The following is a 13473-nucleotide window of genomic DNA, read 5'->3' as shown; positions in this document are numbered from 1 at the left end:
ACAATAAAGATATTATTATTATTAAGTTACCTTTTTTTGTGTGTGTATTCTTCACTCCCCTTCAAAACAGTGACCAGCGTACATGCCACCTTTCAATGCAGTGACCAGCGTACATGCCCCTTACAATGTAGCGGGCGGGAAGGTGACGGCGGGATGGTGTGTGACTAACACACACACCGCCCCCACGCGACGTCACAGCCAGTACAGCGCCCGCCACAGTGGGGAGTGTCGGGGCGCACAATGCGCCTCCTCCCCTCGCTAGTATCCACCCCGGAGCCGTGGCAAAGGTGTAAAAGAGCCACATGCGGCTCCGGAGCCGTGGGTTGCAGACTCCTGATCTATAGAGATTGCTAATACACAAATTTTCCCTCCCACTTTTTCATAGCTTTACCACCATGAATGGCATTTTTTCCATAGGAAGCAAAATCCAGTGGTGCCATTCAGAGTTAAAATGTTAATGTGCTGTCTTGATGCCAAAGAAGAATAATGCTCTCCAGTAGCCTTGAAGAAGGTACCCAACTTAGGAATAAGACCCAGTCATGGCTCCAGAATTCTTCCTGCGAACCACCTACAAATACAAGAAACCTGTTAGACGCAAGCTCTTTATTGGACTACATTTCCTTTGTGTGCAGGTTTTGTAACTGGTTGGCTTGTGGTGCTGTTTAGCTGTCACATGAAAAAACAGCAGGTAGCATTGCTGGTATTTTGTTGCTGGAAGGCTTCCTTCTCCTTCAGCAAGCTTTCTACTTTCACCTCCAACTTCTTGATCTCCTCTGTCCATTTCTGGAGATTTATAAAAAGCAGGAGTTACTTCCTTTCAGATATTTGCAGCTGCTGCCAAATTACCTTTTTGTCCAAAATTGATCTCTGGCAGTGAGTTTTGCTAGAAGGGTGAATAGATTTGAGGGAAATTGGCAGTATGTCAGGCCAGGCTGTTTGGCTTGGTTCAAATGCAGCAGTAAGTGATAGCTACGGTGTGCATCATCAAGCAAAGAATAGCAATCAAAGGCCAAAGACAGCAGATAATGTGATTTATTGCATCTGCCTGCTATGGCTGCCACAATTGTAGGTCCACCAGGGATAGAATTAGTCAATAGTGCTTTTTTTGGGCTAGAACGAAGTGGGAAGCTGATCAAAAGGTTTTATAATTTTTTCCCTAATAGAATCCATATTTTGAGGCATCTATTTTTACAACAAGGTCCACTTCCTCACTGATAACCAATGGAAAGTAATTTGGTCTTAAATGTTTTAAAGGTCATTATTATTTATTATTAAATTTATATACCGCCCTATACCCTCGGGGCAGGACGCGGGTGGCGCTGTGGGTTAAAGCCTCAGTGCCTAGGGCTTGCCGATCGAAAGGTCGGCGGTTCGATCCCAGCGCCTGCCAACCTAGCAGTTCGAAAGCACTCCTGGGTGCAAGTAGATAAATAGGGACCGCTTACTAGCGGGAAGGTAAACGGCGTTTCCGTGTGCGGCTCTGGCTCGCCAGAGCAGCGATGTCACGCTGGCCACGTGACCCGGAAGTGTCTTCGGACAGCGCTGGCCCTTGGCCTCTTTGAGTGAGATGGGCGCACAACCCTAGAGTCTGTCAAGACTGGCCCGTACGGGCAGGGGTACCTTTAGCTTTTTATACCCTCGGGGCAGTTCACAAGTCGGTTAGTTCTTATTCTCCCCTAGCACCAGTGTAACATTTTCTGAAGAAAGCAGTGAAGGTGCCTGTCTGTGGCTAAACTTTCCCTATGCCTATTGAGCCAAGCTGCAAATAATTTTGACAAAATAAAAACTCTCCCACTCTGCTGCCACATATCAAAATCCAGACCCAAAGTGATACACAAAAATCCACTTAGGGATTTCCTCTCTGCCTTTCATTTCAGCAGCCTAACTGAGAAAGGGGGGGGGGGGGGAGAAAGCATTTTTGTTGTAGAACACAGGAAAGTGCTTTATACTGAACCAGACCATTAGTTCACCCTTCAGTATTCTCTATACTGCTTGCTAGCTGCTCTTCAGGGTTGCAGGCAGGGGAGATGTCAGGAGTTAAGTGTGCATGCAAGGCAAATGATTATCACTGAGCTATGGCCCTTCCCCCATTTAACAATGGTAACAATTGTTAAAACAACTGGGGAAGCCTTGCATATCACTTGGAGATAGACCAGTAGATTTCAATCCTGCTAGGCTGTGCAAAAACTGAAAATTACCTGCCGGCACCACTCTTGAATGGCGCTACCAGTAAGGGGGCCCTGAATACTACCTTCTCGTCGCATGTATACTTCCCCTTGGTCTGTTTCATAAAGGAGTGGCTTGTTCTGCTTTGGAGGATGAACACTTAGTCGGATAACTTTCAGGAAGATGCCAGTGTCTTCGGCTTTGATAACTGGGATGAAGCTCAGTGTGTAGTCCGATGGGAAAACCTGTGGTTTGAAGCCTTTCAAAAGAGCATCTATGAGCAGCCGGATCCTGTCTTCATCTTTGTGGTCACACCTGACTCCACGTACCATGCCGTTATCCTCAACCCCCACAAAAAGGCTGCCACCTTCACTGTTGAGAAATGCGCACATATACTTCCGCACATGATGTTTTAGGGTACCTGCCAGATACTCCCCACTTCCACGTTTGAATTCCACGTTCCGGGTTTCGCTGCCCATAGAAGCTCCATAGAATAGGCACTCTTTCCCTACGATCGCTCTCTGGACAATGGCACTGTCTGAGCGGGTGCCGCTCAGAAAGGCCTCCGGCCGTTCTGCCATACAAGAGTATTGAGGAAACTTTCTGATGCGGTTGAGATGGTGTTCGTTTAAAATCAACTTCCTGCTTCTCTCATACCCTTGCCCTCCCAGAAAAGTTTCTGAGCTGCTGCCAACAGAGTCACTCTGCAGACGTGAGAAGGAAAAACAGGTAAGGGCAAATGCCATGGAGATGGGCTATAGCAAATACAATTCTTTGGGGGTGGGGGGAGGTAGTGTCATTTAAACTAGGAAGCCATTTAGATCATGGCTATAACATACAAACCCCTTTAACAACCCTCTCCCTTCCTGTCTCACACTGATGCTGGGAGTTAGACCTAACTCATCATCTGAGACATGCAAAAGGAGGCAATAGGGTCTGACTTTGGTAGGTGCTGAGCTAGAGGAAATGCATGTATCTAGTAACAAAACAAGTTGACCTGGGTGATTATTAAAGTCATTGGAAGTTTGAAAGTGAAATCTGGGGTGTTTGCCTTAGATGTTTGACTATAGAAACTATAAAAAAAAAATGGGGGCAGGAATGTAGGTGATTAATTTATTTCCTTTCACTGCTTGGATCAGTATCAAGAAATGTAATCTACAGTACTCTGAAGGTCTAATGAATATTCTCTTTTGTAGGAAACCCAGCCGGATGGGCGGGGTATTATTTATTTATTTTTGTTATTATTTTTTCAGTGTTCCCATTGCTGGAGCCTTACCTCTCTGTTACCTTTGCCATGAAATGCAAACGTCTTGCCATGTCCCACGATGAGATTCTTCCCTTTCTTCACCAGCTCCTTGGTAAGCTCCGACTCTGTCTCAGAGGCAAGTAGCAGCTGCTTTATGACATGCTCCAAGCTGGAGTCTGTGGCTACCTGGACAAAGGCATAGGCTTGCCTGCGTTTCTTTACCACTTCAATGTTGTGTCTCTGGAGGATGACGCTAGCCATGCCCAAGATGTCCTTGAGCATGCTGCAGAGAACTTCGCGGGAATACTTGGGGTTCAGGTTGCCAACGTAGAGAACATAGGGACGTGCCTGCCCAGAATCTTCATCATCTTCTACCTCCTCCTCAGCTTTCGCCTCTATCAAAGACTGCTCTGTGGCCTGGTCAACGTTGTCAACTGGTAATGCACATTCTACTATGATCTCTGGAATGGTTGTTGCTTCCATTTGCAGACCTAAAAAATGGTCTGAAAAATTCTAGAAGCGGGATTGATGGTAGTTGCTCTTATTCCTCATTGGGGTATAGCTGGCTGGTGTACAGGAGGCCAGACTGCCTTGCTAATTCTATGCTGAACTTACTCTTATTACCTAGCACATGACTGAAGTGTGGTCACTATTTTCTGGCTTGTTTCTATGGTCGATGAAGAAACAGGGAGCTACAGGAACTGTGGCGGAAAAGGCCTTGGCATGGTTTCAAAGCCTATGGGGGAAAACAACCCACAAGAAACCTGAATTTTGCTTCTAGCAGTCACTATGTCATCTGGAGGCAAGGATTGCAATCTGCCAGTAGGCGGTTGCTTTTCCTTGGCCCTCTCTTTTATATAGAGTAGGTCAATGAGATTTAAGAACATAATTACCCTGCTGGGTTCCACCCAAGGTTCATATATCCCAGCACTCTAATTCCAAAAGTGGCCAGAAGATGCACTTAGAAGCTCACAAGAGCAGGTGCCATTATTAAGCTTCAGCATGTGGTCCCTGGCTGCATGCTGCTTCTGTACCAAGAGGTTTTATTTACCTACAGTGGCTAATGTTCATGGAGACAAGGTCTGTGCCCATCAATGGCTAATCCTTTTGAAAAAGCCACCCCAGCAAGTGGCCATTACAGTATCTTTCAGTATAAATGATGTTGAGAATTATCCCTACTGATTGCAAATTAGCCTGATTGGATACTAAGTTCTAGCAATGTATGAGAGGCAGAACATTCTCTCTACCCATTTATAAACGTCTGCCAGAGTTAATTTTTTGCCCAAGGATAACTTCTATTTCCCTACCCTCTGCAGCATCCTCAAAAATCAAGTTACCATGGAAGGAGGTGGTGCTCATGCTGGACTGAACAGATTTTTTTTGTTGTTCAGAAGCCCTGCTACTTCCAGGTAGGCCCTTCTTTGGCCTGTCCCCTCTGAGTCTCTTTAATAGAGCTTAAATTGTGAGGTCATAGATGCCCTTGCTACTTACAGTTCTAACCTGTGTTCAGTTGGATCCCACAATGAAGAAGGAGGCCTATGCTTCCTGTGGACAAGCAGTACTTGCTCACCTAAAGGAAGATGGACACAACTGCTTCCAATTTGAAGCTTAAATACCACAGCAAGGTTTCAAGATACCAGCAATAGGAAGGCATTAGAATTGCAGGGAGCAAATGCCCAGACTGCAGCAACTGAGGGTGTGTCAGTGGTAGGGAACCCAAGTCTTAGGGGTTAAATGCAGCACTCCAGTCTGTTCCCACTGGTCCTTGACACTCTCCCCAGGTCACACCTTTTCATGATCCATGGCCTCCTTGAGTGTTTTTGCCCAGCTGGAATGTGTCACTGAAGAGTGATATAAATGCTTTTGGTTTTAACTGGATTGAAAATTGAACAGTGCATGTGCAGAAATCTCCTTTCGAGTTTTGCATGGCTGGAAAGCTGCCTACCGTACATACAAAAGGTACGAGTTACCCTAACCCTTACCTGTGTATGCATTTCAGTTGTGCTAGATCATATTTAAATGCATTTAACGTGTAAATGGAAGATTCTCTTGTAGGGAATGAGAAAAACAGGGTTGCAAGTGGAAAACTTGGTAGTGGTCTCTACTGCCTCCATCTCAGACTCTGTTGTTAAGGGTGTGGGGATGGAATGATGTTTCTCTCAGCTTTTCCTGATAAGCCTAGAGACCCAGTACTGATTTAGGATGGATGAATCCCTGCCCCCCCCCTTTTGCAGTGTCTTAAGTTGTTCATGTAATCAATCAGCGGAGAATCACAGCACAGCTCCACCTATCCTATTTCCCCCCACTCTTTTATTTATAAACAAAATCAACAGAATAAGTGCAGAAAAGAATATTGGCAGCCCCTTGCCCCCCGTTACCTGCAGCAGGCAGTGCTCACAGAAATGGTATTCTGCAGCCAGGCAGTGATGGCAGACAGAGGTAACCACCCCCCTCCCACCAAAGAGAGCTACACCGGACAACCCAAAATATCGGCCGAGTCACACTAATACCCCATTGCACTGCAGTGAGCTCTGGCTCCTTCCTAGAAGTGGCTTATTGCCTATGAATTTTCATTGCTTGGGGTTTTCTTTTCTTTTTTTGCATTATCAATTTAGGTTGTCTCTAATCTCTCCTTCTGGGCTAGTCTGAAATCACTCTTCCGCAAGAGCCTGGCATCCACTGGAAGGGTAGCAAGTTAGGAAGAGAGAAGTGCCTACAAGGAGATGCACCTTAAAGCTGCCCTTCCTCACTTTATTAGTGTAGGGCAGGAAACAGCCAAGCACAACTGAATCTCAAGGTCCATTTGTCCTCATCCCAAAGGGTAAGTTGCTAAGGCTACTCTCCAGAAAGTGGAGGAAAGGAAACACACACTACTTTGCTTTCTCAAAGCAAAGGAGGTTTCAGTCTAGGACCCGGAGAGGGGCAGAGCTTTGGGGCACCAGCTTAACCACCTTCTTTTCCCATTCTCATTGGCCAGCAGCAAAAAAAAGCCCTCTACTATGAGACAACGCAGGCCACTGCCCAAGTGCCATAAAAAATAAATACATTAAAACGTTTTTCAGAATACATACAAACAAAACAATTCATGTTCCCAATTTGAGTTTGGGAAGGACAAACCATCTAAATATACCTGTTTCCCATCCATCTGCTATCCCACACACTTGGTCAGGTAGCTACAACTGAACAGCTCTGACAGACTGGAGGGGTAAGTTGAACGGTACCGTTGTGGAATAAGAAACATTTGATTCCTCAGGAAAAAGGTTAAAACAGTTGCTATTTCCATAGCAAGTAGAAAAAACATTTCAGGATCTTGGGGGGGGGGGGGGAGCTTGAGTTGTTCAGCTGTGTGCCCTGCGACACTAGGATAAGGGAACCTACGTTTTCCTCCCTCTCCATTCTTCCCAGCTCACTTAGAGAGTTGCATGGCGATATTAACACAGATCCACTGCTGTGCCCTACCACGATCACCTTCTCCTCCTTGTTCCAAATAAATATTAGAGCTTTCTGCCCACATGCCAGCAACTCAGTAAAACTGCTAGCTTGAGACCTCCATGGAGGAAAAGGCTGTAACAGCACCAAGTGAAGAGATGGCAGGGTGGCGTGTCCTCTGCCTTACCCACCCACCCCTGCCACCCAAGGGAGTAAACAGTCTGGTTAGCAGCAGCTGCTTGTCATATGCCAGAGCTGGATTCTCGCAGTCAATCTGTCCTGTATGGCACAGAAAAAGGGAACACCGCCTGGCACTGCCAACTTTCGAGTCCAAACCGTACTCTTCATAAGGCATGAAGGGGATTCTTGAGGAGGGCAGCAAAAGAAGGCAGGGCATCTGAAAAGTAAGAAGGGCCAAAACAACCATATCCGACATGAGTGTGGCTCTGCCAGAGTGCCACACACATACACACACAGGGAGAAGCATATTCTTCCTTACAAGTTGGCCTGCGGTCCCAAAACGCCATCAGCAGAAAATAGAGGAAGCAGTCATCCCTTTGTACCAACAAGCCAAGTCTCATTTGATTGATAGGGGTGCCCAGGGTCTTCCTCCAGGAAACCACCTCCTGTCTGCTGGCGAAGGTGTCCTCATAGTGCTGAGATGTGTCGGGCAAGGAATGTAGGCACGCATACCTGCCTGCGTGGGGAGTTGAGAGCGCCACTTTGGCCAAGACTGGACCAGGAGGATTCTTTTTTCAGAACTTGCCCTGCTTTAACTTATCAATGTGGTAGGTGAGTTTCAGTGCTGGCCCAAGCTTCAAGCCCATGTACTTCATCATCATATCGCTGCGCAACAAGAGCAAGGCCTTGCCGTCAATCTCCTGGAAACACAGAACAGAGAGAACCACATTTGTCTGGCCAAGCCTCTCACAGCAAGATAATGCCTCAACATGGCCAGAAGCAAAACTTTAAAGAGATGGGTGGGGTTAGCACTGGTTTGAGATAATGCTATGGTTGGGCTGGTGGACTTTTCAATGTTACTTGTATAGAAGATGGAACTTGTTCCAGGCACTGCTTTTTCAAAGCTGTAAGGCACTATGGCATAACAAGCAGCACATACCAAAATCTCAGCTGTACAACCTTTAAAGCAGGCCTGGGGAATGTGTGGCCCGCCAGATGTTACTGGACTATAACTCCCATCATCCCTGAGCAGTGATCATCATGGCTGAGGGAATGGAGTCCAACAACTTCTGGAGGTCCGCACACTCCCCACTCCTGCAGTAGGATATTGAGACTATGTGGCTGCACATCTAGATATACACAGTGTTGTTGCAGGCTAGCAACAAAGTGGGGCAATAGCTTGGTGGTAGAGGACATGTTTTGCATGCAGAATGTCCCAGGTTCAATCCATGGTCTTTCTAGTTAAAAGGCTCAGTTAGCAGGTGATAGGTAACACTACTCTTTGCCAAAGACCCTGGAGAGCTGCTGCCAGTCAGAGTTGACAAAACTGGGCTAGATGGACCAATGGTTTGAATAAATATAAGGCAGCTTCCTATGTTTCTATATTCCAGCTCCAGCCCTGCTCCCAACACTACAATTGTTTAAAACAGGCAAAGGGAACAAGTGATGGGATTTCCATTTCCCATTGTACCTGATTTTGCAAACTGATGGAAATTGAAGTCAGTAACATCTGGAAGGACACCCATTCTATTCCTATTCCAAAAGATGAAAAGGGTGGTCTTCCCTGCCTAAAGCCAGTATAGCTATTTGGGGAAAATCTGACCTGTAGCAATTTTTTGTTCCTCCCCACAACCCAACTGCTCTTCACCAAAGGCAGTTATGCCCTTTTTGCATATACATAAATAAATCCAAATTATGCAAGCACAGAAGCTGTTTGGCACAATTCTGCTTTTGCTAAAAACAGGGAAGACAACAACTTCTGTAAGTCACTGGATATCTTTTCCAATCATGCCCAAACACTTTAAAGGCTGAATTGCATTGTTGGGTTGAAAGGAGAGATAGTCAGGGAGCCACATCTGAAAGCCCAGACAAGGTTTCATGCTGGCTATCAGCTAGTGTCAACTTTGCCTGCTTTCTCTCTCTCTCCTGACAATGCCCGCCACCAGCATTTTACCTCATCTCCCTCCCCTTCTTGAACTGTATAGATTTGCTTCACCAGCACATACTCCCATGAATAAAAATGAAATCTAAGATGATGCTATCACCAGACTTAGGGGGAGGGAGATTTCATGGGAGCCTTTTATGTACTGTGGGAACAAGTCTTGCCTCAACTCTCCCCTCCAATCTACGCTGGGGATGTTTTGTTTATTCCTTGAACCAAATATGTGAAATCCCAAGAGGCCCCAGGGGAACCAGACAGATCCTTATTAGATCCCAGCTATTAGTCACCTGCTAAAAGGTGCACAGAGGAGAATGGACATGTGAGGGCTCAATAAAATAGATCACTATTCCTGGGATCAGTTGCCAACTAAATGCCACCAGGAATGTTCCTACTTCACAGTCTCACTTTCCCCCCAGTTCCTCCATTCTACATAAAACATTTCCCGCTTATTGCACTACTCCCTCACTGAAATGGCTCAATATATTATAAAATTTGTGCATCTTTTTCAGACATTGAAGCGGGAATGTGGAGGGATATGCAAATACCATTACAGTGGTGCCCCGCAAGACGAATGCCTCACAAGACGGAAAACCTGCTAGACGAAAGGGTTTTCCGTTTTGGAGGTGCTTCGCAGGACGAATTTCTCTATGGGCTTGCTTCGCAAGACAAAAATGTATTGCGATTCCTGGGTTGTTTTTTTCCGCTCCCCACCCCCTTTTTCTAAGGCACTAAGCTGCTAATAGCCTTTTAGCAGCTAATCCGCTAATCCCTTAAGCCTTTAATAGCCGCTAAACCGCTAATAGCGCTAATCCGCTAATGGGCTTGCTTCGCAAGACGAAAAAACTGCTAGACGAAGAGACTCACGGAACGGATTCTTTTCGTCTTGCGAGGCACCACTGCATTTCATTACCAATTAACTGCTTTCAATAACTAAAGCTACAAAAGATGCAAACCAGTTTCCAATATGTATACACGCAACATTTTAACTGTGCAAAAACTGGCATTCTGCCCAGTCAGGTATGTCTCTTTCAATAGGGCAGTTTCACATATCTGCACAAGATGTGCAAACCAAGACAGCTGTCATACAATACTTGTGAAGCTGAGCCTGCGGTGCCTTCAGTGAGACACATGCAGCAGAGATTATCTCTTGTGCTTTGGTCTTTGCTCTACATCTGATGATCAAGCACATCTACCCTGCTGGAGCTTTGCTTCCTCTGACTAGACAAGGATCGAAGCTCCCCAAGTGGAAAGGAACTTGGTACAAAAGAAGTTTGGTAAAAAGTAAGGCTTCTTTGTTGAAGACTGCCTCATGGTGGCTGTGAGTGCTTGTGCCATGATTCTTGCAGCAGGAGAGAGTGACCGTGAAAGAGACACCCCACCCCACAAATCACCCATGGTGTTGGTTATATTTACATGCTTTCGGAAGAGGTCTGCATGGGGTCCCAGTTGTGGGTCAGCTTCCCTCACAAACTGCATGACATCTTCCACTGTCCAGCCAGATGGGTCTCGGCTGCCCAGCCGTGAGGTGTCTCGAGGAGCAAGGTATCTGTCAGAGCCTAGAGGGAACAACAGAAACAAATCATCAAATCAACAAAACCCAAACACATTTGTGTCTGGCATGACAGGATACTGCAGGGCTCATGATTTTTCCAGATGGTCTTTTTTTCAAAAGACTGCCACCCGTTTTGTCAGTGTTAGTTTGCACAGAGCCACTTTCACGTGAACAATGGTGCATGTCACTAGTTGTCCCCTTCTCTTCCATCATGCATGGGAAATAATACATTGCGTGGAAACACAAGAATGGAGCTAGGGATACTTCATTAGGGAGAAGAGATGTTCTAATTGCCCTTACCCCCGGCACTAAGTCTATGCAAGGCAGAGGTACTGCACTGAGAAAGACTGGAGGGCTGGTGAAGGTGCCTGTATCCTTGAAGTCTGTAGTCTCTTGAATTCCTGCTGGGACTGGATGCACTGACAGCATTCAAGGCGGAGTCCATGGGGTCTAGGCGTGGCTCCAAGGGACCTGGCAGGCCATCACTCAAAACAAACGTTTCACCTGGAAGACATACAACCAACTAATGAGAGAAGTGTAGCCACCAGCCACAATGCTGCAAAGTACCCAGAACATCCAAACCCCAGAAACAGCCAGCTTCTGCCCAGACAGAAAGTCAGGAAAAGAAGGAGGAGGGGTAATCACTTTGCTCACAACTGAGGTCCAGTCCTTTTGGTGGCCTCCCCTTCTCTGCCAGTTCCATTCACTAATCCAAACTTATTGCTACTTACATTTCATGTTCATCATTTAGTTTGACCATCATAAAAAAAAATAGCAGGGGTAGGGAAGAGAACTCTTTCCAGCTCAAGGGCCGCATCCCCTTCGAGTCAATCTTCCAGGGGCTGTGGAAGGCACAGTGTTCAGAACAATTCCTGCCACTCCCCAGAAGAGGAAGAGACATGGTAGTGGTGGGTGACTCCCTATTGAGGCGGATAGAGGCAGCAGTGTGCAGAGATAACAGGATGTCCTGGGAGGTGTGCTGTTTTCCAGGTACAACGATTCACAATGTGACAGAGGTTGCTGAGTTTGACAAGCCCACTGAACACAACTTTTTCCTTCTGATTCATTTGGGTACAAGCGATACTGCCAGACACAGCCTTTGACATTCAGCAAGGGACTATAAAACTTGGGGTAGGACGCTGAAGGGCCATAGGGCACAGGCGGTTTTTTCATCACTCCTTCCTGTTGATGGTCATGGGTCAGGGAGAGGACAATACTAGAAGTAAACCTCTGGCTGCACAGGTGGTGTCATCAGGAAAGGTTTAGCTTCTTGACCATGGTCTCCACTTCCTTGAGGAAGGCCTTCTGGCAAGAAATGGGTTACACCTCACAGTGGCAGGTAAGAATGCATTTGTTAAGAGTCTTGCAAACCTGATATGGAGAGTTTTAAACTAAATCCTGTGGGCAGATGGGTGGGGGAGACAATACTACAGGTGACAGAGGGAAACCTGTACCACAATGATAACTTAAGAGAAAAAAGTGATCTTTCTGTACTCCAGGCTGTTTGCTACTAAACTCAGTGTACATGAAGTGCAGTCCAAATGATCCCTCAGCATCTGGGCTGGATTCACTTTATCAGTTATGTCTGTGGCAGCCTTGTGCAAGGACCTCTGTTTGCGCAACAGGGCTTTCCCCCCTCTCCCCGCCCCATGTGTCCTTGCAATGAGTTCAGAATAGTGTTTGGGAGAACCCCCAGAACAACATGGGGGTGGGGTGAGGATAGTGAGGTGGAATTGTTCCATCTGGCAAGTTGAAATGCTTGTGAATGACTGAAGAGTGTGATGCAGAATTCCACCCTCTGTCTGCCTGCTTTTCCTGGCAAATCCTATCATTAGAAATGAACTTTACTGAGAGTGCAACAGGCTCAGTATCTGCATTTGTGAATAATCCCTAGCAGGCTCTTGCATGGGTTAAAGTTGAACTGCAGTGGAAAAAAAATGTAGAAGGACTTTGTCCATTCTCTACTGCATGAGTGTGGAACCACTGGTCCTCCATATGTAGTTGAACCACAACTCCCATCATCCTTTACCACTAGTCATGTTGACCAAGGGGTTGACAGGAGCTGGAGTCCCATAACATCTGGACCGGCCCAGCCCCACCCCCTCTACTGTATTGATAATCCCACAGCATCATTGATCCCACAATGTTTTCATTGTTCCAAGTGCAGTATACCTGGGGAACAATGCCAGTGGGATGGCAGATGTGGGATCACTCAACAGGACATTACTGATGGTCTCCCACCTACAGTGCCAACTCTTGTCAGAAAGAGAAAGAAACTTCCATAAGATGCCAACTGGGTCATAAAAAGGGTCCATCGTGCCCGTCATTGTCCAGGAAGCCCATAGGCAGGACATGAAGGCAATAGCCCTCTTGTGCTATTGTTCCCCAGCAACTGGCATTCAGCAGTATGTTACTTCTGAACATACAGATAGGCCTGTTCTCGATGAATCTAATACACTTTTAAAACCATCAAAACTATATAATAATAAAAGCTATAATAATCATAAGGGGTTACAGTAGATTCAGCTCCAATTGCTACTCAAGGATTATAAAGCTCTTTGCAAGCCAAAGACCAACAGCTTCATACTTGCATGCATTTGCTGTGAGGAACAAAACAGTATGGAGCTAGGGAAGGATTCCAGCTCCAAAGTGTGATGCCAAATGAAGCTTATTGTGGAAAGAAGTCATGTTGTAAACATTGCATTTGGATTGTCTGAAGACAACTGGATAATTGTATTGTGTACAAGAAAAAGCAGGAGGCTTCAGGAAATGTAGTGATTGCTTAAAGGGATGGAAAGAAACTCCCCTTTCCCCTGCCTTGACTTTCTCAAAATTCAGTAAGAGCTGGTTAGTAAAGTCTGGGGGGCCAGGAGTGGTTTCAGCAACTCAAATATGTGGGGTTGGGTTGCTTCACCCCTCAATGGTGCGCACAGCTAACAGGGACCAAGCAGGCTGTTC

General features: G+C 46.2%; 2 protein-coding genes across 11 annotated transcripts in view; both read right to left on the bottom strand.

Moving 5' to 3' along the window:
• Positions 1-553: 553 nt before the first annotated feature.
• On the bottom strand, positions 554-4883 carry SLFNL1 (schlafen like 1). 2 transcript variants are annotated; one of them, XM_083455643.1, is made up of 4 exons: positions 4750-4883; positions 3443-4148; positions 2252-2870; positions 554-783 (listed from the first exon to the last, which is right to left on the bottom strand). In XM_083455643.1, exons 2-4 carry the CDS (start codon positions 3893-3895, stop codon positions 569-571), a joined length of 1287 nt encoding a protein of 428 aa, XP_083311769.1. In that variant the 5' UTR covers positions 3896-4148; positions 4750-4883; the 3' UTR covers positions 554-568. The 2 variants fall into 2 exon arrangements, with proteins under 2 accessions (XP_083311769.1, XP_083311770.1); XM_083455644.1 differs by having other exon boundaries at positions 589-783; positions 2199-2870; positions 4750-4882.
• An 819-nt stretch (positions 4884-5702) lies between these two features.
• Positions 5703-13473, bottom strand: part of SCMH1 (Scm polycomb group protein homolog 1) — a 45302-nt gene continuing 37531 nt past the window's right edge. For 8 of the 9 annotated variants that reach the window (XM_083455127.1, XM_083455130.1, XM_083455126.1 and 5 more), the window contains 3 exons: positions 10816-11019; positions 10377-10519; positions 5703-7722 (listed from right to left, as the gene is read on the bottom strand). In XM_083455127.1, coding sequence (XP_083311253.1) covers positions 7597-7722; positions 10377-10519; positions 10816-11019 — 473 coding nt within the window. In that variant the 3' untranslated portion in view covers positions 5703-7596. Of the gene's footprint in view, positions 9368-9937; positions 10520-10815; positions 11020-13473 lie in introns of all 9 variants that reach the window. The other variant, XR_014514725.1, reaches the window with a different exon arrangement.

Source organism: Podarcis tiliguerta, assembly GCF_965153285.1.
Source record: "Podarcis tiliguerta genome assembly, chromosome: 8".
Classification (NCBI taxonomy): Eukaryota; Metazoa; Chordata; class Lepidosauria; order Squamata; family Lacertidae; genus Podarcis; species Podarcis tiliguerta.
Note: the sequence above shows the minus strand (reverse complement) of the source record. Positions and strands in the feature narration are given on the sequence as shown.

Excerpts from the sequence above, each read along its gene's own strand:
- SLFNL1 (XM_083455643.1), bottom strand. The coding sequence starts at position 3,895 with ATGGAAGCAACAACCATTCCAGAGATCATAGTAGAATGTGCATTACCA. Across the intron at positions 2,871-3,442 it reads ATGGCAAAGGTAACAGAGAG|AGTGACTCTGTTGGCAGCAG; the intron begins GTAAGGCTCCAG and ends TCACGTCTGCAG. Across the intron at positions 784-2,251 it reads AGTATACATGCGACGAGAAG|AAATGGACAGAGGAGATCAA; the intron begins GTAGTATTCAGG and ends ATAAATCTCCAG.